Raw genomic sequence first — 25,518 nt, 5'->3', positions numbered from 1 at the left:
TGATGATGATTCATTAGTTTTTGGGGTTTTTTTGTGCTCCAGCAATTTTTTTGTGGGATCCTAATGCCATGAGCCTTCATTCCCAGTTGGCAGATAGTATTTAGTGTGGGCAAGGTCAAAGTGATGCACATAGGGAAGAAGAACCCAAATTATAGCTACATGATGCAAGGTTCTATATTGGCAGTCACCACCAAAGAAAAAGACCTAGGCATTATTGTGGATGATACATTGAAATTCACTGATCAGTGTGTGGCGGTGGCCAAGAAAGCAAATACAATGCTAAAGAAGTATTAGGAAACAAATGGAAAATAAAACAGAATATCATGTCTCTATCGATCCATGGTGCGATTGCACTTTGAATGTGTGCAGTTCTGATCACCACATCTCAAGAAAGATATAGTAGAATTAGAAAAGGTACAGAGAAGGGCGACCAAAATGATAAAGGGGATGGAACAATTCCCCTTTGAGGAAAGGCTAAAGAGGTTAGGGCTCTTCATCTTGGAGAAGAGACGACAGGGGAGATATTAGAGAGGTCTATAAAATATTGAGTGGATTGGAACAGGTAAAGGCAAAAAGTACAAAGGCTAGGGGACATATAATGAAGTTATTAGATTATACATTTAAGATAAATAGAAAATACTTTTTACTCAATTCATAAATAAAATAATTTTTTGCCAGAGAATGAGGTAAAAGCTGTTAATATAGCTGGGTTTAAACAAGTTTTGGACAAGTTCCTGGGAGATAAGTCCATAAACCACTATTAAGGTGGACTTTGTGAAATCCATTGCTTGCCCCTGGGAGATAAGAATCATGGAATCTTTTTAATTTAGAAATCCTGCCAGGTACTTTAGATCTGGAAACAGGATGCTGGATTAGATGGACCTTTAGTCTGACACAACATGGCAAAACATATATTCTTATGAAGTGACCTAAAGAGTATTCGAAAGGTTTGGCAGTTGGGATTCAATGCAAAGAAATGCAGTAATCCAAAGGAGCTGAGTGTGATGGGGGATGACTGATGTGCACGGATTGAGAGAGAGAGAGAGAGAGAGAGAGAGAGAGAGGGACCTTGGGTTGATGGTGGCTGATGATCTGAAAGTAGAAAAGCAATTTGGAGGTACTAAGGCCAGAGGGATGCTGGGTTGCATGGAGAGAAGAAGTAGGGAAAAGGAAGTGATAATGCCCCTGTCAGGTCTTTGGTGAGGCCTCTCAGTTCTGGATAGAATAACTCAAGGGTAGATGGATCCAGAGAAAGGTAGCCAAAACGGTGTTGGCTTGTCACTGGAAAATTTATGAGAAGAGACTGGAGGGCCTAATTATGTATAACGTGGAGGAGAGAAGGGACAGGAAGAGTAACAGCTTACCATACTGGGTCAGACTGAAGATCCATCAAGCCCATTATCCTGTTTCCAGCAGTGGCCAGTCAAGGTCACAAGTACCTGGCAGGATCTCAAAGGGTAAATAGATTCCAAGCTGCTTATCCCACGTAGTTTAGCCATGACGCTTGTTTTTGCTCTCTTCCACACTGCTGAGTATCTGTATCACACCTGAAGGCTGCAAGTGGCCAGTTTTTCTGGAATTGAATATACATTCTGCCTTTTACTTTGATTCCATTCCCCCCAAAACTGGGTTTTCCAAATTGTTTTTAAAATCCTCATCCCCCCCCCTCCTGACACAGCATTCTCTTGTTGCCCCAGTACTATTAATGACTCCAGGGACTGTAGGGAAGTCTGCTCCGAAACTTTCCCTTGGATTCTTGATAGCCAGCAGCGACTGCCACTGTAGGAGTAGCTGGCTCCTTCCCTTCCTCCAGGCTCCAGCATGTCAACTCCACTGTGTGCTCAGGCCCTATTAAACAGCAGATTTGAACCCAAGGCTGCTACACTCAGCTATGCCCTGAAACTTGGGGCCAGCTTGTGCTTTCACTTTTTGTGAAGCATTGTGTCCTTACTATGATGGATGCCCATTGATCTGTCTGGGTGTATTTTAAATGTTATATGAATTGTTCTTTAACACTTTTGTAGACATTGCAAGCTTTAGTTGCTTGTCCTCCAATGTATCACCTAATGAAGTCCATTCCAATGTATGCTAAAGAACAGCGGCCATGCACATCAACGCCAATGACAGACAGCTTGTAAGTAGCACCCCCCCTCACCCCTGCTGAATATTTTATTGCTAGTGTGTTTGTGTATCAGCTGGTGGACAACCTGCCCAGGTGTAGCTGTAAATAATGCATGTAAGTGGGTTTTTTCCCCCTGAGACTTATTAAAAGTTCCTGCTTATGAAAAAAGTAGTACCCAGAGATATTTTGCTTATCTAATCCTTCAAGAAGCTGAACATTTAGACACTAGCTCAGCTCCATAACTCATTTTAGGGTGGTGGTTCTTTAATTTGGGGGGAAGGGGAGACAGGAGATTTTAAATTGTCATGCTTTTATACCTTTCTTGCACTGATTCAATATTAGCTTCGTCCCAGATAGTTTACTTTGGTGTAATCTTAAAAGACCCAACTAAAGAGAGGCAACCTAAGTATCCAGTATTGATGTCAAGGAATTTGAAAGCTATGTAAAGTATTTTTTAAAATTTTTATATTTAAATGGCTAGCCCTTGTGGAAATAATGTAACGTTTGCTTCTAGTCTAAGAACTGGCCAGAATCATTTTAGATGAGCCCTAAGGAACTGGAATGTGTCCAAATTCCTTGGGGCCTGCTGGACACTTCAACCATAGGATTATCGTGCGTACATAACAGGACGGCAACATCTGTGATCTTGAGGTTGTTGGTTAGGTTTTGCTGTTGTACAGAATAATAAATCTCTCTGATTTCAGGAAGGTACATTTCTCACATTATTCCTGTAATATGTGCCTTAATAAGCACATTATTTTAAGTTTTACACATATTGATGTATACTTTGCATAGGCTATCTGATTCCAAACTGAATGAAATCTTCATGGGGTTACTCTCCTAAACAGATACATTATTGGTCAGTGTAGATTTTACTACAAAACATGGTTTTATAAAAGCAGGTATTTGCACTGGGCATTTTATATGTGTAGATGATATAGGACAAGTGCTTAAATTGAAACACTTTCAACCAGTCATTAATTCAAAGAAAATAGCCACCTCTTTAATTGTTTGATTATTTAATTATATAAACAGTGAATATTCTTATAAAATGAAATGAATTGTGAATGTATGTATGCTTAAAATATTTGTGTTTCTGCTTGTTTATTTCCCAGTGTTCGGCTGATGAATGAATTCACAAACATGCCAGTACCTTCCAAAGCAAAGCAAGGTGTGAGAACTAGTGCTCTATGCAGGAGAGAACTTTGTGCTGCCTGGAGCAATTATTACACATTATTTTCCTGCCTCCTTCACAGAAGGTTGTGTGATCTTAGTCTGATTTACAAATAATGCCACTGGTCTGCCACAGGGGAATAAACTGTTTAGAGGATGCAGTAAAAGAAAATCGTGACATGCTAATGTAATAGTCTGGTAGCTTCCCATTGTTTAAAGCCTCCCACCCCATATGACTTTGCTTGGGCAATTTGGGTACTCCTGCTGGCCTTGAGGATTGGTGGGAAGTTTCAGAGGAGACTATGCTTCAGCACTGCTCAGTGATTGGCAAGGATTGCCAGTCAGCACCAGCCCAGGGGTGGCCAACTCTGGTCCTCGAGGGCTACAAACAGGCCTGGCTTTTAGGATATCCACAACAAATATGCATGAGATAGATTTGCATATACTTCCTCCTTTGTATACAGATCTATCTCATGCATATTAATTGTGAATATTCTGAAATCCTGGCCTGTTGTGGCTCTTCAGCCAGAGTTGACCATCCCTGCACTGACCCTTTAATTCTGATGGGATGATGGGGCCTGGTATTTTCCCAGAATTGCAGCATAGAAAGGGAGAATCAATTAACATACTGCCTTATCTAATACCCTCATTTCTCATCTGTTCCAGCTCCAGGTGAAAAAATAGTACGAGACATCCGTCCAGGGGCAGCCTTTGAACCAACATACATTTACAAACTGCTCACAGTGATCAAGACAAGCTTATCAGAAAAGGTATTTCCTAAACAGGTTTGTAAAAAAAAAACAAAAAACAAACACCCCCCCCCCCCCCCCCCAAAAAAAAAAAAACAAACAACCCCGAACTGTGTGTAAAATGGTTTCAGGAGCCAGTGGAAATTAGAAATGATTGCATTCTGTACTTTGTTCATTCAGGTTACAATTACTGGTTTCCCATCATTGCCTCTACTTCAGAAAATAGTGATCCATCATTTTGTTATTTATTTATATTGTGCTTCAGAGTGGATTATATTCAGGCACCATAGGTATTTCCCTATTCCCAGAGGGCTTACAATCTAACCCCTAGATTAATCAAAATGCTGTAATATCACAGGCCTAACGCCTGCAATAAGGAAAAGGGCATGTTAAGGGTAACAAATTTTTTTTTTTTTTTTGTGTTACCACACCACGCTGTAACAGCGCTTCGCATAGGTAGTATTGCATGGTGCGGTAAAGTTTTCACACCCAACAATATGATGCGAAGAGAGAGAGTGAGCGAGCCTATCTATAAGGCCTTTATAGTAGGCAATTATTTATCTCTCTATAGGAAGGGCAGCTAATAGCTCAAGGTGAGGTGTTGGTGGTGATATATGGGCAGGGTTTTCATGCATAGTGAGACGGACGAACAGCACAGTACACCTCTGTGAAGATTTGACATCATTTGGAGTGAGGAAAGACTCACAAGATGATTTTGTACTATGTTATCTCTTCCTAGCTTGATGGACTCTATAACAGCGTAACATCAAGCTAGGGTGAGATTACATAGTATAAAATTTAATCTTTGTGAGACTTTCCTCACTCCAAATGATGTCAAATCTTCACCGTGGTATAGTGTGCTGTTCGTACATCTCACTCTGCATGAAAATCTGGCCCCTAAACTCTAAACCAACACCTCACCTCAAGCTATTAGCTGCCCCTCCTATAGACATATAAATAGGTGCATACTATGAAGGCCTCCCTAGAGGCTCTCTCTGCTTTCTCCCCCTCTCTCCTCTCCCAAGCCCAGAAATGGCCAAAATGCAATTAGAAAAATTTATCGCAAATTGCGTTGTGCGATAGGACCAAAAATGGCCATGTCGCGCAGCTTAACATCAGGAAAAAAGGTGTAGTTTGTTCCGGCGTTAAAACCGTGCGATAGCATGCGTTATGCAATCACACGGTGCGATATTGCCCCTCATTTTCATAAATCCTGCCTAAACTCCTTCCTAATCCCTCTCCTTCCCAAAATTAGCATTTGCACCATGCACTAGTGCTATTATCGCATGTGTTATGGCGTTAACGTGTTTTGATGACTTGATTAGTTTGTACCTGAGGCAATAGTGGATGAAGTGACTTACTGAAGGTAATGAGGAGTGGTAGTGGGATTTGAACCCTGGTTCATAGCCCACTGCTCTGACCAGTAAGCTACTACTCCACTTTACATATTGTATTCTGTAGGAATGCAAATTAAAATACATATGGGTTTTAAGATACCTGTAGGATTTTTTTGACCCAACAGTTTCCTCCTGCTCCTTCTTATACTTCCAGCTCATTGGGAACCAGGACTGGTATCTGGCACCAGGAGCCTTCATTTGCCTGTGGAATTTTATATCCTCCCCCGCCATCACAAAAACAAACATAGTTTTGGTTATTGCAGTGATGATCAGGGCAAGGTTCCTCCTGGAGCCCTGCAACCATGGATTTGAAACTGGCCTCCACAGTATCCCCTCGCCCTATGTGACCTTAGGAGTTAAAGACTTGAAGCAAACCAGGAAACTTCCACATAGTAGTGTACAGCACTAAATCCCGTCTGGCCAACCCTTGAAATACTTGTCTTATAAACTCGTTCACCTGTTCCTCATTTAAAAAAAACAAACTGTGCCTAAGACCTAGCAGGAGTATAACATGTAAGGTGGTTGTGTGTTGTTGCAGATGATACATAGGAGGGTTTTTTTTATTGAAACAAAGAATGCATACATCATTATAGACTAAAACCAAAAGTGAATAGAGCAGAGAGAATTCTATAACAAGCCAACATACCCATCCCTCTAAAAACAAAATCCAGAAACCAGAACTGCATAGCATCCTAAGTTATAGATAAGTGATGTTGGGGAAAAATGAAAAGGGGTTGCTTTCCCACCAGATGTACAGAATTAGAACTGATTCAGTTGCTGCAGATGATCTAAGTCTAAAATAAGTCATTTGAATTTTTATTTATTGCAGTAGGTGGCAAGAAGAGTGTCTTAAATTTCCCCTGTCTCTTTAGGGCCGACAAGAAGATGCTGAAGAGTACTTGGGATTTATCTTAAATGGCCTGCATGAAGAAATGTTAGAACTGAAGAAACTTCTTTTTCCACAGAGTGAAAGTAGGTGTCTGTTTCTGCATGCAGCGCATCCTGTTGCATCAAATTTGTGTTAGATGATATGACACCGCAGTTGCTTACTGTATCATCTTGCGCTACAATCCATGTCTGGTCTTCTCTTCCCTTTCCCCTCATGTCTCCCCATCTCCTCTTGTATCTGTCACTTGCATGCTTTAATTTTGTGTTTCCTAGCATGTAGCCAGATGGACTGAGGACCAGTGGGTATTGTGCTCTTCTGCTAGCAGATGGGAGATGGAGTCAGCTTTCAAGGCTGATGTCACTCTAGATATACCCCTGCAGTAACCTCAGCTCTTCAGTATCTCTCTGTCTCCTAGCAGATGCGAACACTATCCCACACGCTAGAAAAGTGTTAAGAATTATAGCAGAGAAGAAACAACATTTACCTTAAAGATCGAGCCCCGCTCTCCTGTGGTGATACCTAAAGAGTCCCTCCCCCAGTCGAGAATTCCTGAGGTTGATCTCCGATATCCCTCAAGAGGTGTGCCTTGGTCCGGTAGCCGGTTCCCAGCATGGACTTAGCCCCCCCAGTGTGGCTGAAAGGCACAGAAATGAGCGCGGCGGTGAAGGTAATTCCCTCTCCCCCCGCAGCTGGACACCGTCCGGCACATGACTGGTAAGCACCGAGACCAGGTAAGAAAAAATCTTTAAATTCAGGTCTCCGGTCTCCACAGCTCAGATTGCCGTACCTAATCTGTCCCGGCGAGGTTAGAAGGGAGCACTGATCGGGTCGAGCAGCCTTTGTTAGGCTCGCTAGGCCCTGATCCGGTGCAAGGATCCACACACGTGGAGACCCTCGGGGGGGGGGGGGAAGGGGGCGTGCCATCTTCCCTTCTTGCCGGCAGTACGTGTGGGGCAGGCCGGGCGGCCGATGCGCCTAACTTGCGCGCGTCCAATACAGACGCACGCATAGCTGCGCGCACAATCGAGTGCACAGCCGCATTTACAATTGCATGCACACAAACACATAGAGACAATGGCACCGGTGTCCAAGAAGGCCAGAAAGCACTCTTTGCACAAACTGCACACAAAAGCCGTGCAGCCTGAATTGGAGTCCTGCCTGTGTCAACATTGCGAAGAAGCCCAGGGGGAACCAAAGCCTGGTCCCTTACTGTCAGGAGATGGTTCCGGAACAACTGATGACAGCTCCCTGGACTTATGCATCTCCGAGAATACTTCGACTTCCCCTGGGATTAACATAGACCCAGAGACCTTCTCCTGGTTGGAATTTTTCCAAGGGCTGCAAGCCTTCGTTCAGGCGCCATCAGCCCCAGCTGCGCCCCAGGCTCAACCAGTGCTGTGGTGTTGCTGAATGACTCTGCTGATCCAGCTGATATTCAACAAAAATGACTTCACTGTTACACATTCACTCAAAATATGTAACAGTGGCCCTATTTCTTGCCTGCATCTCCAACCAGCTTTTGAGTCGCTTTACCCCATTTTGAACATTTTATACAGAGGTCCAATACCTTCAGTTGTACAATTTTAAACTGGATTAGTTTAACGGTAGCCGCTTTAATTCTCTAAATGGAGTTGCAGGTCATATTCTCCCATTGATCGTCTACAAAACTTAAGCCAAGAACTTTTTCGCATTGCATTTTTTATTTTGGTTATCGAGAAGCAATTTATAGAAGATAGTGTCTATAGATTTCAGCTTTTTCAAAAACTGATGTAGCCAGTGGTGCTTTCCCAATGTGTAGATTTTTTTTTGAAGTGTGTTAAGTAAAATATACTTGTCATATTGTGTACTTTGAAGGCCTTAAATCCTGTTCTTATTCAGGAAATGAAAAAAAATCTCAAGTAAATATTCCAGTTGGAGGATATCATTTTATGCCCGGTTCTTTCGGAAAGTATCTTTTCCTCTGGTCCTTATACTGTAGTTACTACAAATCGAGGTGTTGATCATTGCTTTTGGATCATGCCCCCTCGTTTTGTGTTTCTTGATCCTGATTTCTTTGTTTAGGGTCAGGATATGGTTTTCATCGTCCTGCTGTATTCTGTCTCCTGCAAGTTCCTCTCTAGTGAGATCCAGTGCTTATTAATTTAATCTTTGAGTATCTAATTTAAAGCAATCTAAGAAGGAACCAATTTATACAATTCAAAGTTTGGTAATCTAAGTCCTGCCTTATGTATGGGAGCCTAAAGTCTTCTCAGATGCAGCCTAGGTTAAGAGCTCCCCAATATGAAGGTTTTATTCAGTTTGCTGGATTTGTGAGAAACAAATCTTGGGAAATGGTATCGGAATTGGTTCAAAAATATTTCTTTCTTTATAGTATTTATTATAGTATTTATAATCCATTTATCACTAATTCCTAGGTGAGGAACAAAAATACGTACATATTGAACACAAAACATACACACACACATGAATAAATATTATAAAACCAGAGATTAAAATGTACATTACATAAATCTTCTGCCAAATCATAGGGGCTGACTAACAGTTCAAATTTCATAAGCCTGTTTAAATAGGAAACCCTTTACCATCATTTTGATTAATTTAACTTCCCCCACAATGCAATTTGTAGCATCATCCATATATTGAAATGTCTATGAATTTTACCTAATATACCGTATTTTCTGGCGTATAAGACGACTGGGCGTATGACGACCCCCAAGTTTTCCAGTTAAAATATAGAGTTTGGGATATACTCGCCGTATAAGACTACCCTTCTGTGTCACTACATAACCATACTGTATGTGGTACCCAGTATACAACAACCAGCCAATCACGGCAAGTGATGTACCTTACCGGCGATTGGCTGGTTGTTGTATACAAATCCTGCTTGGATTGGTCAGCTCTCCCTGCCTGCCCAGCCCTCCCTGTCTCCACGACTATCAGAGCGGTAACGCATCCCTCTGGCCCACCCTTGTATCCTACTACCGGTACCCTCCTTCTCTGCCTCTCAGATCTCGCTCCTGAGGACTGCAGTGAAGCGGCGCAGACGTGCATGTGCAAGATCTGAGGCAGAGAAGGAGGTACCGGTAATAGAGATGTGAATCGGAACCAGAATCTGTTCTGATTCCGGTTCCGATTCACATCGTGTTTGTTTTTTTTCGTCCGGCCCGATCGGGTTTTTTTTTATCGGCTGCGCCCGAGCCGATAAACAAAAACCCAACCCTTTAAAACTAATCCCTCAGCTTCCCCCATCCTCCTGACCCCTCCAAGACCTGCCAAATTAATTAAATACAACCCCCCACCCTCCTGACCTCTCTACAAGATCTGCCAAATTAGTTTTCTACAACTCCTGACCCCTCCAGGACCTGACAAAAGTCCCTGGTGGTCCAGCGGGGGTCCGGGAGCGGTCCGGGAGCGATCTCCTGGACTTGCGCCGTCGGCTTCCAACAATCAAAATGGCGCCGACAGCCCTTTGCCCTTACTATGTCACTGGGGTCGACCAATGGCAGCGGTAGCCCCTGTGACATAGTAAGGGCAAAGGGCCGTCGGCTGCCAGTAATCAAAATGGCGCCGACGGCCCTTTGCCCTTACTATGTCACAGTGGCTACCGCTGCCATTGGTCAACCCCAGTGACATAGTAAGGGCAAAGGGCCATCGGCGCCATTTTGATTGCTGGCAGACGACGGCCCAAGTCCAGGAGATCGCTCCCGGACCGCTCCTGGACCCCCGCTGGACCACCAGGGACTTTTGGCAGGTCTTGGGGGGGGTCAGGAGGGTGGGGGTTTTTGTTAGATTTTTATATTTGCTCCATAAGACGCAGACATTCCCCCCCCCCCCCCCTCCCCCCACACTTTTGGGGGGAAAAAGTGCGTCTTATGGAGCGAAAAATACGGTAATTATTCGCCCTATAAGACGACCCCTGACTTTTGAGAAGATTTTCAGGGGTTAAAAACTCGTCTTATACGCTGGAAAATACGGTAGGTGAAAATAGCCAGAACCAATATTTTCTAGTCCCCAGGCACCTGCGTATTTTATCTTTAGGATCCTTCATTTTCAGTTTAAACTGATTTTCACCCATAAATTCCCAGATTTTTCCAAAGGTAACAATCAGTTCAAACCAATTTTCACCCTAATTCTAGGCTGATTATAGAGCATCTCCAGAGCTGCCGATGCAGTTTTTCAAGGCCTTCCATCACTGCTGGAAGCCAGTGCAGACCAAAACCCCTTTCTGTTTCAAGTCCTGCTCTTCCTCCACCTCTGTTACACTTCAGGTCCAGCCTCCCTTTCCTAACTAGCCAAAGTGCCTGCTGTCTAGTGCCACTGATGCACCATTTGAAGCAGCCCTGTCCACTGGAACACCTTTCCAGCAGATTCCCCTCAGAACCCTCTCCTCCAGAGGAGTGAAGGAAATCTCTGCCTGAGGACTTGACCTTTGCAAGTTTTATACAGGTGATGGCGGAGGCCATCCCATTTGTTGCCAAGCACAAAATTCTTGAAATCCTCCAGTTCGCGGAGCCTCCTAAGGAGATTGTGGTGGTTCCAGTGCACGAGATTCTTAAGGAATTACTGCTGAGGATGTGGGAACAGCCCCTCACCGTGCCTTCCATAAACAAGAAGGTAGACAAGGTTTATCTCTTCTAGAATGCTCCTGGATTCGATAAGCGAAGGCTTCCCCATTGATGGGCGGTAGTTGAATCTGCTCTCAAGAGGACCAAGCGGTCTCTGACCCATTCCTCGGTACTCCCAGGGAAGGGTCACAGAGCAATGTATAGCTTCCTACCAGCTCTACATAAGCCAATACTCACAGGACATCTGGAAGCAGGTGCAGGAGGTAGCCAAGCAGCTGCCTCAGCAGCAGCAGGACTCCCTCATGTCACTGGTGCATAAGGGCCTGGAGTGCGGCAAACACGAGATCCGCGCGACCTACCATGTTTTCAAAATGGCTTCAAGGGTCTCTGCAATGGGAATCTGTGCCCACAGAATGGCATGGCTGCGGGCCTCAGATCTCCAACAGAAGGTACAGAAAAGACGCGCAGACGTGCCGTGTACTGAGGAGAATTTCTTCAGAGACAGGGTGAGGGATGCGGTCGCCCAGCTTTGGGACCACCATGAAACCCTCTAGCAACTCTCCGGACTTGTCCTCTGTAAGAGGTCGGCGAGGTTGGAGCAGAGGTTTTTCTTCTGCCAGAGGAAGTACTGTCCTCCGCCCCCTCACTCCCATTATCAGCACGAGGGTTTCCGAAACCATCCCAGGCAGCACAGATCCTCAAGAACCAGCCAATGCCTAAGTCAACTCCAGGAACAGGGTTTTGACTGGACCATAGGGAGCATAGTCCAGTCACACCCATACCTGGGATGATGGATCTTCCGGTCAGAGGAAGGCTACGGTTCTTTGCGAACCAGTGGCTGTGGGTTCTTTCCATCATGTGTCAAAGGTAAGGATTGAACCTATTAGGTGCCCTGCCAAATTGCCCTCTGAGCCTGTTTTGGGGGCCGGTAGTGCATCAGGAGATACTAATAACGGAGCTCTCCTCCCTGTTAATGGCCAAAGTGCTCGAGCCTGTTCCACAAGGGCAGAAAGGACAGGGAATTTACTCCAGGTACTTCCTGATTTATTAAAAAAACAAAACGGGAGGACTTTGTCCCATCCTAGACCTAAAGGCCTTGAACAGATCTATCAAAAAAGAAAAGTTCAAAATGGTTTCCCTGGGCACCTCTATCTTCCTTTCACAAAAAGGGGACTGGCTATGCTCCCTCAATCTGAAGGTCGCATACACTCACTTTGAGATCTTCCCCAGTCACTGAAAGTATCTCAGATTTGTGATGGGAAAACATCACTTCCAGTATTGGGTGTTGCCGTTCAGGCTAGCGTCATCCCCTCGGGTCTTCACAAAATGCCTGGCCATGGTGGCGGCACAACTCCACAGGCAGGGGGTGCATATTTTCCCTTGTCTGGGCGATCAAGAGCACATCTCAGGTAGGGGCCGTCAAGTCCATGCGTTTGACCATCCGGATGTTGGAGTCACTAGAGTTCGTTATCAACTACCTGAAATCCCACCTCAGCCCTTCACAGCAGTTGGACTTCAAAGGAGCCCTGCTAGACAGGGGACAAGGCTCAGGCCGAGGCTTTCCTGCCTCGACAGTGGGCTGTCACTTTGAAGTCAGTCGTGGCAGAGATTAAACAGCCAGCAGGTGTCAGCCTGGCACATGTTGAGGTTGTTGGGCCATATGGCCACAACTGTCCATGTCACTCCCTTGGCACGATTACACATGCACAGGGTCCAATGGTCCTTGAGGTTGCAGAACCTCCAGGATCACATCTGAATCACCTCGGCCCTCTGGGACTCTTTGTCCTGGTGGCAGGTACTTTCAAATCTGGAACAGATCTCATTCAGAAGTTCTCCTACCCAAATTGTCCTAACCATGGATGTGTCCACCCTGGAATGGGAGCTCATGTAGATGGGCTTAGCACCCAGGGTCTTTGGTTTGCCTAGGAAAGCTGTAGCCAAATAAATTTCCTGGAGTTCCGGGCAATCGGGTATGTGCTGTGGGCTTTCATAGATTGGCTGTCCAACAAAGTTGTCCAGATCCAAACCAACAACCTGGTAGCGATGTGGTATGTCATCCAGCAGGGAAGTATGGGATTGTACCTCTTGAGTCAGGAAGTGGTTCAGATCTGGTCATGGGCCTTGTCCCATTGGATGATGCTCAGGGCTATATATCTGGCCGGGACAAAGAACGTGTTGGCAGATAGCCCCAGTTGTGCCTTCAGTCCTCAAATTGTTCCCTGGACCAAGAGGTTACAAATCGGATATTTCACCTCTGGGGAAGCCCAAATGTGGATCTCTTCGCATCCCTTTGCAACAGAAAGGTGATTCGGTACTGTTCCCTGTACAGGATAGATGGCAAAACAGCCTTGGACGCCCTGGCCCGAGATTGGGGCAAGGGTCTTCTGTACATGTATCCTCAGATTCCCTTAGTGGCGAAGACTGTCTTGAAGCTTTGCAAGGACAAAGGGGACTGTGATCCTCATAGCCCTTTGGGCGACACAGGTATGGTTTCCACTTCTACGGTTTGGGACCTTAACACTTCGCTGTGTTTTGGGTATGGTTTCCACTTCGCTGTGGTTTGGGACCTTAACATGGTGTTAGCCCCTTTTTACCTGCTGCACACCTGTGACCTGAAGTACCTGACCTGGAAGATCATATTTTTGGTGGCAGTCAACTCAGTGCTCAGGTTCAGCAAGCTCCAGGCTTTAGTGACTTATCCACCTTACACTAAGTTTTATCATGACAGGATGGATCTTGTGTATACACCCTAAATTCCTGCCTAAGGTGACGACAGACTTCCATCTTAAGCAGTCCATCATCCTGCCAACATTCTTTCCCAGGCCCCATTCGCACCAAGGTGAATAAACATTTGCACATTTTGGACTACAAGCGAGCTTTAGCTTTCTATCTGGAGCGGACAGAAGCTCATAGACAATCCACCCAACTTTTTTATTTCTTTTTATAGAAATAGGTTGGGCATTGCCAAACAGACACTATCCAATTGGATAGCAGATTGCATCTCCTTCTGTTATGCCCAGGTGGGATTGCATCTTGCGGGTTATGTCAAGGCTCACTCTGTCCGACCCATGGCAGCGTCTGTAGCCTGCTTGCAAACAGTTCCTGTGGAGGAGATGTGCAAGGCTGTGACATGAAGTTCTCTCCACACATCTCACTATTCACATCTCACTGTTGCTTGGGTTGGGATGGCCGACACGACAGTAGGTTTGCCCAGTCTGTCCTTCGGAATCTGTTTGAGGTGTAGAACCCAGTTCTCTTCTGCCTAGGGCCTGTTTGGGTTCAAGCTGTCTCCTCCTCTGTTATCAACAGCACTATTTGGTTTGGGTGTCTGTCGGTTCCCTTTTATGTTTGGGAGCAGCCTGTAGCTAGGGATTCACCCATGTGTGAAGATTATCGTCCTATTTGTCCTCGGAGAAAGCAGAGTTGCTTACCTGTAACAGGTGTTCTAGGACAGCAGGATGTTAGTCCTCATGAAACTCGCCCACAGCCCTTCGGTTTTTGTTTTATATATAATTCTGTTATAAGACCGGAGAGGGACCCCATGTGGATGTGTAGTATAGGGCATGCTCAGTGTGCCAAGTCAAAGTTCTAGACATAAGTTTTCTGTTGGGGTGCCATCTGATGATGTCACCATTGTATGAGGACTAACATCCTGTTGTCTGTGCAGAACACTGTTACAGGTACGCAACTCTGCTTTATTGTCCTGACTTCTGTTCACCAAAATAAACACTGATATATTCCCGAATAAATATTTAGTCATTTTTTTCACTGATTTTCTCCAGTTTTTGTTCTTATAATAAACCCTGATAAATTCCTAGGAAATAAAAAAAAAAAAAAACGAAAATGAAGGTCCCAGTTTAACTGCCAGTAATGTAGAGGAAAGGTAGGACATTCCCAGACTGGTAGTGCTTTATTCTTAGTCCAGTTTATAACATATACCTAGAGTTTGGAGAACCAACCGATTAAAGCCATTAGCTCCTCAACAGAGCCTTTTGGATTATAAAGTTAAGGGAATGTCATCCATGTACAAACATGTTTTTCATTCAGCTCTACCCTTTTTTAATTCTCATTATTTGCACATTCTGCTAATGGCAAGTGCCAGTGGCTGCAAACCATGAAGGAATGACAGTGGGAGAATGCGGTTACTTCTGCCATGTGTTTCAGTGCAGCTGGAGTTCCTTCAGTCTTATTCCACTGTACTGCACCTTTGCCACTGGGCAATGGTAACGGGCCTGTACTTTCAATAAATAATCCCCAAGATGCATTTTCCATAGAAACTGCCATTCCCAGTCAATTTCTGATAGCTGTGGATTTCCTTGAGAATGGCAATGCCCTGATGGAGTTTTGTTTCTAAATGTTTGCTGTTTTTTCTGCATTTTGGAGTAAGAGTTCTTATTGGTTAGCATAAGTGTAAAGAACTGTGGTGAGTGCCAATCCACGGGGAAGAAACTTAGAATTGTTACAGCTCCAGTCCTTACCAGTGTTGACCAGGAAAATTAAAATAATTCTGAAATAAAAATAAAAAGCTTCAGATATACTTGTACGAGGAAGGACATTTTAACAATCATTTTGAATAGCTTCCTAAACACTGCTTAGAAACTCCTCAGAATGCTTATGAACATTTATGTGCAGTTTTTGTACAGAACTTAACTTTTTTCAAATCATATTCTGTAGCAAAGTAAAGAAACATCAGAGGTTGTAAGAGTGAATGAAAGCATAAATGGTTACACATTGAGGAGCTTAACATTGTGTAATGTAAATCAGTCAGAAAATGTATCTTTAGAATTAATATCAACGCATCTTGGATTAATTCTATTTTGTGAATCTACACTCCTCCCAGGGCTTTAAGAGCCACCCATCAGGGTCTTGTTGAGATATAACTGGGCATTTTTGATCGCCAGTCCACTACTCTAGAACTCTCTCCCTGGACAACTCCAATAATAGTCATTGCCCGAGCATTTAAAAAGGCGTTGAAAACCTTCCTTTTTAACAATGCCTTTGAACTGATGGACTAGTCATCTTCCCTTTTTGTCATATCTTTTTTTTTTTTTTTTAATTTTATTGGAATTTTCAGATATGTGTAACATTTAAAGTGTAATACAGAACATCACATTGATCAATAATTAAATAAACAATGGCTATAAAGTCGTTTCTCGTTCTTCATTAACAAATGGAGCAAGAGTAACTCCTGCACCCTCATCCATAACCCCCCCCCCCCCCCCCCCCCCCCGGGTCCCGCTATGTCTTCCAATTAGTGTCCATCCTCTGCATGCTTTAGGAATAGTCTCAGCAATCCAATGTTGTTGTAGGTGGTCCTATGGTTGGTTGTCCTTTATTTGCAGCAAGAGTATTATGAGTTCTCAACAGCCAGTGAAGCGTCCAAAGGCATGTACTTGTCAGCAAAAATCCAGATACCCCAGGCAGTGTAATCAAGTGAGGCATCTTCCCCTCACGTTGTAAATCTCTCCATTAGCACTTGGGGTCTTAAAGATAGATGTCAGTGGTCTAGGGGTTAAATGAGTATGTCGAAGAAACTTAACTAGTACTATCTGGAGAGCTTAATGGTTGCCACGCCAATCTATGGGCGGACAGTCTTATCACGTTGCACCGCTGTTAGAAAATCTAGGCGACGATGTGCTTGTAGTTTGGTCAACACCTCACTCAAGGTGGGTACTCTTATGGATTTCCAACATTGGGCAATTGCAATTCGGGAACCTAGCAAAATATACATACATAGTCTCTGCTGATATCTATTTAAAGCTTCAGTGGGTGCATTTAATAAGGCTGACAAAGGAGCCAGAGAAATATGGGTCTGAAATACCCGATTCATCCATTGATTAATAGATAGCCAAAATGGTACTATCAGCTTGCATTCCCACCAAATATGATAGTCCACATTCTCTCCAGCATTCTCTTTGACAGCGCTGGATATATTTTATGCAATGTTTCGGGATCTAAATGCCACCGATAGAGCATTTTATAACTGTTTTCTTGTAGGCGAGCAGATATAGAACACTTGCTCGTCCTTTGAAATATGTCCCGTAATTTAGCAGAAAATAGGCTCTCCTATGTCTGCTTCCCATTTTAATATGTGGGGTGAAATGAGATTTTCAACAGTAGTAAGCATACAGTATAATTTTGAGATCCCTTTTGTTAAAGTATCAGCCCTAATGCACATATTCTCAAAAAGAGAGCGAGTCCCTTGTAGTTTCTGGTTCCTGTCAATGTCTTTAATGAAATGCCTAACTTGGGCTTAGGGTAAAAAGGCATTCGGCGGTAATGCAAACTGATCCATTAATTGATTCAAGGTCATTATCCCACCTCCCTGGTACATATGTCCTATAGTGGAAATGCCCGCCAGATGCCACTTCTGGTAACCAATTGTAAACTCTGTTATGAAATAAAGACGTTTGGTAATAATAGGAAAAATTCCCTACCACTTTTCCTTTCCACCTTTTCCAAACTGTGAGCATGGTCTCCAGTGACCATGGTAGACAGTTGATTTAAGTCCAGGTATTTCTGGGCTGCCAGGGCATGGCAGCAATAGGCATTGCTCCAATCATCAACTGGTTAGCAATGACCCATTGTTTAGAGGTGTGTACTCGTGCCATATCAATTACTGCTTTGAGTTGAGCAGCAACATAGTAAGCTTGAAGATCGGGTACCCTGAGTCCTCCTTGTTTCTTGTGGAGGTGTAAGATGCGCCTGGCCACCCTAGGTGGTCGACGTCGCCAAATGAAGTCGAAAATTTTCTTTTGTGTCTTCCGCAAAAAAGCTGTGGGCAGAATTATGGGTGGCGTAGTGAATAGATATAAGAATCTAGGTAGGACATTCATTTTTATTATCGCGATATGCCCGAGCCACGTAAATGGTCCCTTGTGCCATTTATCCGAATCCTTATCAATGATTCTAGAGAGAGGTGTGAAATTAAGATCATAAAGATCCTTCAAATGAGCATTGATATAGATCCCTAGATATTTTAAAACTTTTTTGGGCCACCTAAAGGGAAATTCACTGCCTTATTCACTGCCTTATTCACTGCCTTATTCACTGCCTTATTCACTGCCTTATTTGCTGCCTTATTTAAATCATTTGTTAAAATTAACATGTACATTTGTACATTTGTACATTATTCCTGTATATAATTCATGTTTTGTCCCCTGTTAACCCTCTCCCTGTTAATGTTAATATTGTAAAGCTGGTTGCTAAGTTATGTTATATTGTGAACCGAGGTGATGTTTTGTTTTAAAACGTGCCTCGGTATATAAGAAACCTCAAATAAATAAATAAATAAATACAATATATTTCTCAGAAATTTATTTATGTCGGTCTGTGGCAGATTCATTCTTAGCAGTTCGGATTTTTCCAAATTTACTTTGAATCCTGAAACATTGCTAAACTGAGTTAGTTCAGATTACATAGAAACATAGAAATGATGGCAGAAAAAGACCAATCTGCCCATCCTGTCTGCCCAGCAAGCTCCCACACGTATTTTCCCATTCTTATCTGTTTCATCTACCACCAAGTTCAGGGCCCTTGTTGGTAACTGTTTGATTCAAATTTCCTGCCATTCCCTGTCATTGATGCAGAGAGTAATGTTGGAGTTGTATCAAAGGTGAGCATAAAGCTTAATGGTTAAGGGTAGTAACCACCGCATCAAGCAAGTTACCCCGATGCTTGGTTACCCAAACTGCCTTGTTGGATGTTGTCTGAATGTAAACCTGTTTTCCACATTTCCCCCTACCATTGAAGTAAAAAGCAGTAATGTATATGTATTCAAAGTGATGTATCGGGCTTAATTGGTTTAGGGTAGTAACTGCCGTAATAAGCAAGCTACCCTCAAGTTCATTGTTTACCCAGATTGTGAAGTTCAGTCCTTGTTGGTTATCTGAATGCAAATCCCCCTTTCCACATTTCCCCTTGCCGTTGAAGCAGAGAGCAATGTTGGAGATGCAAAGGCTTATTGAGTAAGTAATCATCAGGTAGTAGCCTCCATTCCAGTACTCCACTCCCATGGCTCTTCTCTTCATTCCCATCCTCTAGCCTTTATGGATCCACGGTGTTTATCCCATGCCCCTTTGAAATCCTTCACAGTTTTAGTCTTCACCACTTCCTCCGGAAGGGCATTCCAGGCGTCCACCACCCTCTACATGAAGATTCTACCCCTATTAATGATTGAGTGGGATGCGCTAGAGTAAACATGTCGTCTGCGAAAAGGGATAGTTTAAAACTGCTATCCTTTATGGGGACTCCCAGGATGTTGTTAGACGCCCGTATCAGAGTTGCAAAGGGTTCTAGAAAAATGGCGAATAATAATGGGGAGAGAGGACAGCCCTGTTGGGTACCTCTTCCTATTGCAAAACTGTCCCCATAACACCTGTTTACTTTGACCATGGCACTTCACAAGCTGGAAGATCCATTGTAGAAAAAATGGGCCAAAATTCATTTTAGCTAAAGTTTGAAACAAAAAAGACCAATGAACCATGTCAAATGCCTTTTCTGCGTCTATGGAGAGAAGCACAGCTGGGATGCCTTCCCTCTTTGCCACCATACCAAATCCAAAATTTTCCTGACATTGTCCGCTGCCATACGTTGTGGCACGAATCCCACCTGATCTGAGTGTACTAGAAGAGGTAGATATTTAATCTCAAAGCTAATATCCTAGCCAAGATTTTTAAATCTTGGTTGATTAATGAAATCGGCCTATATGAACCGCATAAAGTAGGGTCTCTGCCTGGTTTAGGCAGCACGGTAATGCCGGCTGTGTTAGATTGGGCAAAGAGATTGCCACCGTCTCGTAGATAATTAAAAAGCTCCATTAGATGTGGGGCCAGGCATTCTGAGAGTGCTTTATAGTACTTCCCGGGTAGACTAGGCCGGGCGATTTATTATTTTTTAGAGATTTGATCACCATTGTCACCTCCTCAAGGAGATAGGAGTATCTAAGGCCTGTTCTGGATTTAACATGGTGATTTCTATGCTGTTCAAATATTCTATTTTGGAATCTGGAATCTGTTTGTTTATTAGTACTGTAGAGGGTGGCATAAAAATCTGTGAAACATCTTCTAATTTCCGTAGGGTCCCTAGTAATATGATCACTGGTATCTTTTATGTTTGGAATTATGCTCTGAGATATGCGCTCCTTCAGTTGGCGTGCTAACAGTTTTCCTGCCTTGTCGCTACCATCATAATATTTTTGTTGTGTTCTCTCTAGATTGTAAGCCAGTTGAACATCATCTAATGTGTTCAACTTAAGCCGGGCCTCAGTTAGCTTTCTATAAACCTTAGTGGATTGAGATTTATAATGTTGTGTAGATAAATAGCTAATTTCAGTTAACAGTTGTTGGCATGCTGAGTCCATTTCCCTTTTAACAGCTGTGGCTTTCGCTATGCAGTGTCCTCTAGCCACTGCCTTGGAGCATTCCCACAAACAGCCCATTGAGGTCATGGGATCATTGTTAACCTGATAATATTCTGCTGTTGAACAAATGTTTTTTGTTTAAGCAGGGAGGTATTGAGGCGCCAGAAGACTGCCCTTCATTTCCTCCCTGAATAACCACATCCATCCACACCATCCCATGATCCGACCAAGTAATCTGTTCAGTTTCACTCTGTGTAATTTTGGTGAGCAAGCAGTCATCTACCAGAAAAAGGTCAATACGAGAGTATGAGTTGTGGGGTTTAGACTAGAATGTATAAGACCTGGAAGTTGGATTCTGGTGGTGCCAGATATCCACCAAGTACCAGTCTTTAGTTGCAGATCGTAGTATTGCCCTAGCTTTCTGCCCCTGCGTATGAGTGTGTCTAGTGCTGTTATAGGAGTTATCTAAGTCCGTTTGAATGGTAAGGTTAAAATCACCTCCCCATATTACATATCCCTCCCCATGCCTTTCCAGTAGTTGCTGTATTTTGGGTAGGAAGGCGGTTTGGTCCTGGGTAGGTGCATACACAGACAAAAGTGAGTAAATATCTTTACCTATTTTAATTTTAAGAAAGACAAATCTACCTTTATCATCTAGAACTTGCTCCATCGTATCAAAGAGGATTTTGGATGAAATGAGGATGCCTGTCCCTGCATATCTATTGTCTTTCCCAGCTGCAGCTAAATATACATGTGGATATTCTCAAAACGAGAGCAGGGTGCTCATGTCTTTTTCTAATGTGTCTCTTGCAAAAAGAAAATAGTAATATTCAATCTCTTCAGATCATTCTGGAGTAAATACTGATTCCTATAGATGTTGAGACCTTTGACATTTAATGTGGCTAACCTAAATACCATGTCTTACATAAATGGATTGCATAATGGGATGTATAAGCATGGTCCTTGCTATATCTTTAAGGAAACCAGACCACAGGCGAAGCCTTGTTAATACCTTTTGCTGACCATTCCCAGCACAGCAGTATACCATGCATGTGTTGATTTTCCCCTTCTTAGAATGCGGGTTAACGTTTCCCTCCCTTCCCTTTATGATCCGTTGTCTGTCTACCATGGATCCCCTCATATGGGGATTCACCAGTCAGTACAAGTCCCCTTTCCCCGCCTCCCTCCACCTAGAAATCTATAAAACAAACATTAATGCTAGAATATTATCACCCGAAAACAGCATTTCATACAGAAATTTAAACATGAAACCATGGTTAAAACACAACCTTATGTAAGAGCCATAACCCATCCTTGTGACTAAACAGGCTCTTTTTTTGTTTTTTTTAAAGCTGGTTCATCCTATACTTAGCAATTTTGCCTTATGTGGAGTCTGAGTAAAGCTGTACCGGATCATCCTTGGTCCGATAGACCATATTGAGAGGTGCTTTGTTTATAAGCTGTACGCCGTTTGGGCCTTTTAGCCCACTGCCATTTGGAAGCCGGGTCTGCCCGGGGTTTAGAAGTCTCCTTAGGCAGTGTGGGAAGCTCTAGCTTCAGGCCTGCTTCGTGGAAGGTTGTAATGGCATCTGTTAGACTTTAGTCGGTGGGTTTTGCCAGCATGCTGGAAAGTTAAAGCGAACGGGAAATTCCAGCGGTACTTTATTTCAGCTCGTCTTAAAGCTTCTGTTACCGCCTGCAGCTCAAACCTCTTTTTCAAGGTGCTCGTGGCCAGGTCTTTAAACACCGCTACCTCTGTATTATTCTAGTCCCAGTGCTGTTTCTTGCGTGCAATGGCTAGGAGATGTTCTTTCTGGGTAAAACTTTGAAAGTTTAGGATGAGATCCCGAGGTCTGTTGTCTCTACATGATCCTAGTGCCTGATGTGCGCGTTCAATTTTAAGTGCTTGAAGCTCGTCTTCTCCATTTTGTTCGCTCCCGGATGGTGTTTGAGCTAAAAGAAATGTGCAGAATGCTTTCGCCATAGCCATGCTGTCTGCAAATTCCGCGGTTTCTGGGATCCCTCTGAGCCAAATGCTGTGGCGCCTCGACCAGTTCTCTAAGCCTTCCAATTTCTCTGTAAGTAGAGTTATCTCTGTTTTTGTCTCAGCTTTATTGTATTCCAGGGCTTTTATGGCTGTGTCGTGGTTTTCTAGGTGCATATCTAGTTCATCAACTCTGTGCCCCAGGGATTAGAAATCGTCCCGGAGCTCTGAAAGAGGCCAGCAGTTCATCTTTATTTTTAATTTCCGCTCTTAGGTCTATGAACCATTCTCTCATGAGCGATTTGGTGGGTAGATCAGCTAATGTCGGTGTGAAGTCCATTGCTGCTTGCGGAGAAAGTATCGGAGCCTCCATTTCCATCCCTTTCCCCTCTCCTGCCATGCAATCGGCAATGTTGGACCCTGCTTTTCTGGATTCCTCAGCCATTCTTGTGAAGAGAACTTCTGCAGGTCGCTTTTTTTCTCAGTCATCAGACCTGTATAAGGAAAGGCTCAGGCATAGGCTGGTACTGTTTTGGGTTTGCTGTTTCGGGTGTTTTAGGTGGGTGGTTTCGGGAGCTGCAAGTTTAAGCGGCCATCTTGCCTCGTGGTGAACAGCGCCCCCACTTGTCATATATCTTTTGATAGTTTTGCTCCTCTCCTGAAGCCTGTTTTTATATTTCATTTAATTTTGTTTGTACCATTTTATGCATGTTTTAATTGTAACTCATCCCAAACCTTGGAAGGTGCAGGATATACAGTAAATTCATTAAATAATGTGTATTGATGTATTGTTATAATTTGTTGTCCACATTTTTGAGTGGTTCCAGTGCTAGTATTCTGTAGTTGTGTAGATTGTGTAAGCAGTGTTTTTACCAGTAGGGGTCCCAGAGTATGTGACTTACTGGATGAACGCAATGGATTCTTATCTAAAAATGTTAAAATTTTCATGTTAGCCAGAGAGCCTGGTCCTTCATGGAAGTAGTACCCCCATCTTGTACTTCATATCAGAGAATGATTGTGTTAATTAGCTTGTAAAAGCTTCCTTTAGAAAGTTCAAGTGATTGCTCCTACACACAGCTGTGGTTTTCTCCCAAGGATAATATTGGAGTCTTGACAGTGGAAAGGATTGTTTATTGTTCCTGGCTCTGTCCATGGATGCAGTTGTCCTGTTCTGGTGATAAAGCTTGTTACTTATCTTCAGTTTAAATGCATTACACTCTTGTCTTGTTAGCACCAAGACACTTATGCATATCAAGTAACGTTATATGTCATCATCCAGCATGGCAGAAGCGTTATTGCAGCCTCCAGCTAACACATCATCCTGTCATGACTGCTTGTTTTAAAGCACACAAAAAAAAGAAAGGTAGTCCCTGTTGGATCCAGCAAGTTGTTAAATAAAAATGTACCCCATAACCATATGATACAAAGCTTTGCAACTCTGGTCTGGCAGTTTCAAGCATTACCTTCCCAGAGTCATTTGGTAGCTTAAGTGAAATATGTTATATAAGAACATAAGATGTACTATGCTGAGGCAGACCAAAGATCCATCGAGCCTAGCAGCCTGTCTCCAGCAGTAGCTAGTTACCTGTTCAAACTGGCAGTGTACAATAAAAATAAAATACACAGTAGTACAATTAAAAATACTAAAAAATGAATTTTATACATCAATAATAGACCATAAGATTAGCTAGCATAGATACATAAAAAAACTCATCCTTAATTTAAAAATTAAATCTTAAAAGGAAATTACTTGGCTGTAGAGAACACTTAATTCTTTAGAATACATCCCTATAAGAACATGCCATACTGGGTCAGACCAAGGGTCCATCAAGCCCAGCATCCTGTTTCCAACAGTGGCCAATCCAGGCCATAAGAACCTGGCAAGTACCCAAAACTAAGTCTATCCCATGCTACTGATGCTAGTAATAGCAGTGGCTATTTTCTAAGTCAACTTGATTAATAGCAGGTAATGAACTTCTCCAAGAATTTATCCAAACCTTTTTAAACCCAGCTACATTGATTGCACTAACCACATCTCTTGGCAACAAATTCCAGAGTTGAGTGAAAAAGAACTTTCTCTGATTAGTTTTAAATGTGCTACATGCTAACGTCATAGAGTGCCCCCTAGTCCTTCTATTATCCGAAAGAGTAAATAACCGATTCACATTTACGCGTTCTAGACCTCTCATGATTTTAAAGACCTCTATCATATCCCCCTCATCCGTCTTTTCTCCAAGCTGAACAGTCCTAAACTCTTTAGTCTTTCCTCATAGGGGAGCTGTTCCATCCCCTTTATCATTTTGGTCACCCTTCTCTGTATCTTCTCCATCGCAACTATATCTTTTTTGAGATGCGGTGACCAGAATTGTACATAGTATTCAAGGTGCGGTCTCACCATGGAGAGCGATACAGAGGCATTCTGACATTTTCCGTTTTATTAACCATTCCCTTCCTAATAATTCCCAACATTCTGTTTGCTTTTTTTACTGCTGCAGCACACTGAGTCGATGATTTCAATGTATTATCCACTATGACGCCTAGATCTTTCTTGGGTGGTAGCTCCTGATATGGAACCTAACATCGTGTAACTATATCATGGGTTATTTTTCCCTATATGCATCACCTTGCACTTATCCACATTACATTTCATCTGCCATATGTATGCCCAATTTTCCAGTCTCACAAGGTCCTCTCGCAATTTATCTCAATCCGCTTGTGATTTAATTACTCTGAACAAATTGCAGATGATACAAAATTAATTACCTCACTCATCATATTCCTTTCCAGATCATTTATAAATATATTGAAAAGCAGATCCCTGAGTCACTCCACTGCCCACCCCCCCCTTCACTGAGAAAATTGTCCATTTAATCCTACTCTGTTTCCTGTCTTTTAACCAGCTTGTAATCCACGAAAGGGCATCACCACCTATCCCATGACTTGTTACTTTTCCTAGAAGCCTCTCATGAGGAACTTTGTTAAAAGCCTTCTGAAAATCCAAATACACTACATCTACTGGTTCTCCTTTATCTACATGTTTATTAACCCACTTAAAAAAAGTGAAGATTTATTTATTTGTTTGTTTTTGTATACTGACATTCGAACAAGATATCACATCGGTTCACATGTAACTGAACAATAAATAAGGCATGGGCTGCTTATTTTCACAGTGTAACTTACAGATTAACTTAGGTTAACATTTTAGAATGTGATATGGAACATTTAACAATATTCATTGACAATTGGAACATCTAGAACAAATGACAGGGAACTGATTA

The 25,518-nt window shown here is 43.0% G+C and overlaps 1 protein-coding gene across 2 annotated transcripts in view; it reads left to right on the top strand.

The window, feature by feature from the left end:
* The window catches only part of USP10 (ubiquitin specific peptidase 10), a 201,214-nt gene that overhangs the window by 100,087 nt on the left and 75,609 nt on the right, over positions 1-25,518 (top strand). The window contains exons 6-9 of one of the 2 annotated variants that reach the window (XM_029608088.1): positions 2,025-2,134; positions 3,238-3,293; positions 3,962-4,080; positions 6,314-6,413. In XM_029608088.1, coding sequence (XP_029463948.1) covers positions 2,025-2,134; positions 3,238-3,293; positions 3,962-4,080; positions 6,314-6,413 — 385 coding nt within the window. The remainder of the gene's footprint in view (positions 1-2,024; positions 2,135-3,237; positions 3,294-3,961; positions 4,081-6,313; positions 6,414-25,518) is intronic. The other variant, XM_029608089.1, reaches the window with a different exon arrangement.

The sequence above is a fragment of the Rhinatrema bivittatum genome, chromosome 7 (genome assembly GCF_901001135.1).
Source record: "Rhinatrema bivittatum chromosome 7, aRhiBiv1.1, whole genome shotgun sequence".
In the NCBI taxonomy this organism is placed as follows: domain Eukaryota; kingdom Metazoa; phylum Chordata; class Amphibia; order Gymnophiona; family Rhinatrematidae; genus Rhinatrema; species Rhinatrema bivittatum.
The sequence above is the reverse complement of the archived record's forward strand: the minus strand, read 5'-3'. Positions and strand labels throughout refer to the sequence as shown.